Consider the following 286-nt stretch of genomic DNA (forward strand, 5'->3'; position numbering starts at 1 on the left):
GAGGGCGAGGAAGAGGAGGATGCGCTTGCAGCGGAGGAAGCAAGAAGCTAAGGCGGCCAAGGAGGAGGAGGCGGCCCGGGCCGCCGAGCGAGAGGCCAAGATCGACCAGTGGAGGGCCAAGTGCATCCAGGAGGTGGAGGAGAAGAACCGGGTAGGGCCCCGAGCGGTCTGATCCTGCCTCCCCCAGCACCCGTGTGTCCTCCCGGGGACTCCTGCGGGTGCCTCTGGGGCACGGGGCAGCGTGGCAGAACCGGGGGAGACCTGCTGGTGACAGCTTCACGGCGGG

At 69.2% G+C, this 286-nt stretch overlaps 1 protein-coding gene across 1 annotated transcript in view; it reads left to right on the forward strand.

The window, feature by feature from the left end:
• Positions 1-4: 4 nt before the first annotated feature.
• The window catches only part of PDCD7 (programmed cell death 7), a gene marked incomplete at its 5' end in the record, with an annotated part of 4426 nt that continues 4144 nt past the window's right edge, over positions 5-286 (forward strand). The window contains one exon of the mRNA XM_010147934.1: positions 5-151. Coding sequence (XP_010146236.1) covers positions 5-151 — 147 coding nt within the window. The remainder of the gene's footprint in view (positions 152-286) is intronic.

Source organism: Eurypyga helias, unplaced genomic scaffold, assembly GCF_000690775.1.
Source record: "Eurypyga helias isolate BGI_N326 unplaced genomic scaffold, ASM69077v1 scaffold41112, whole genome shotgun sequence".
In the NCBI taxonomy this organism is placed as follows: domain Eukaryota; kingdom Metazoa; phylum Chordata; class Aves; order Eurypygiformes; family Eurypygidae; genus Eurypyga; species Eurypyga helias.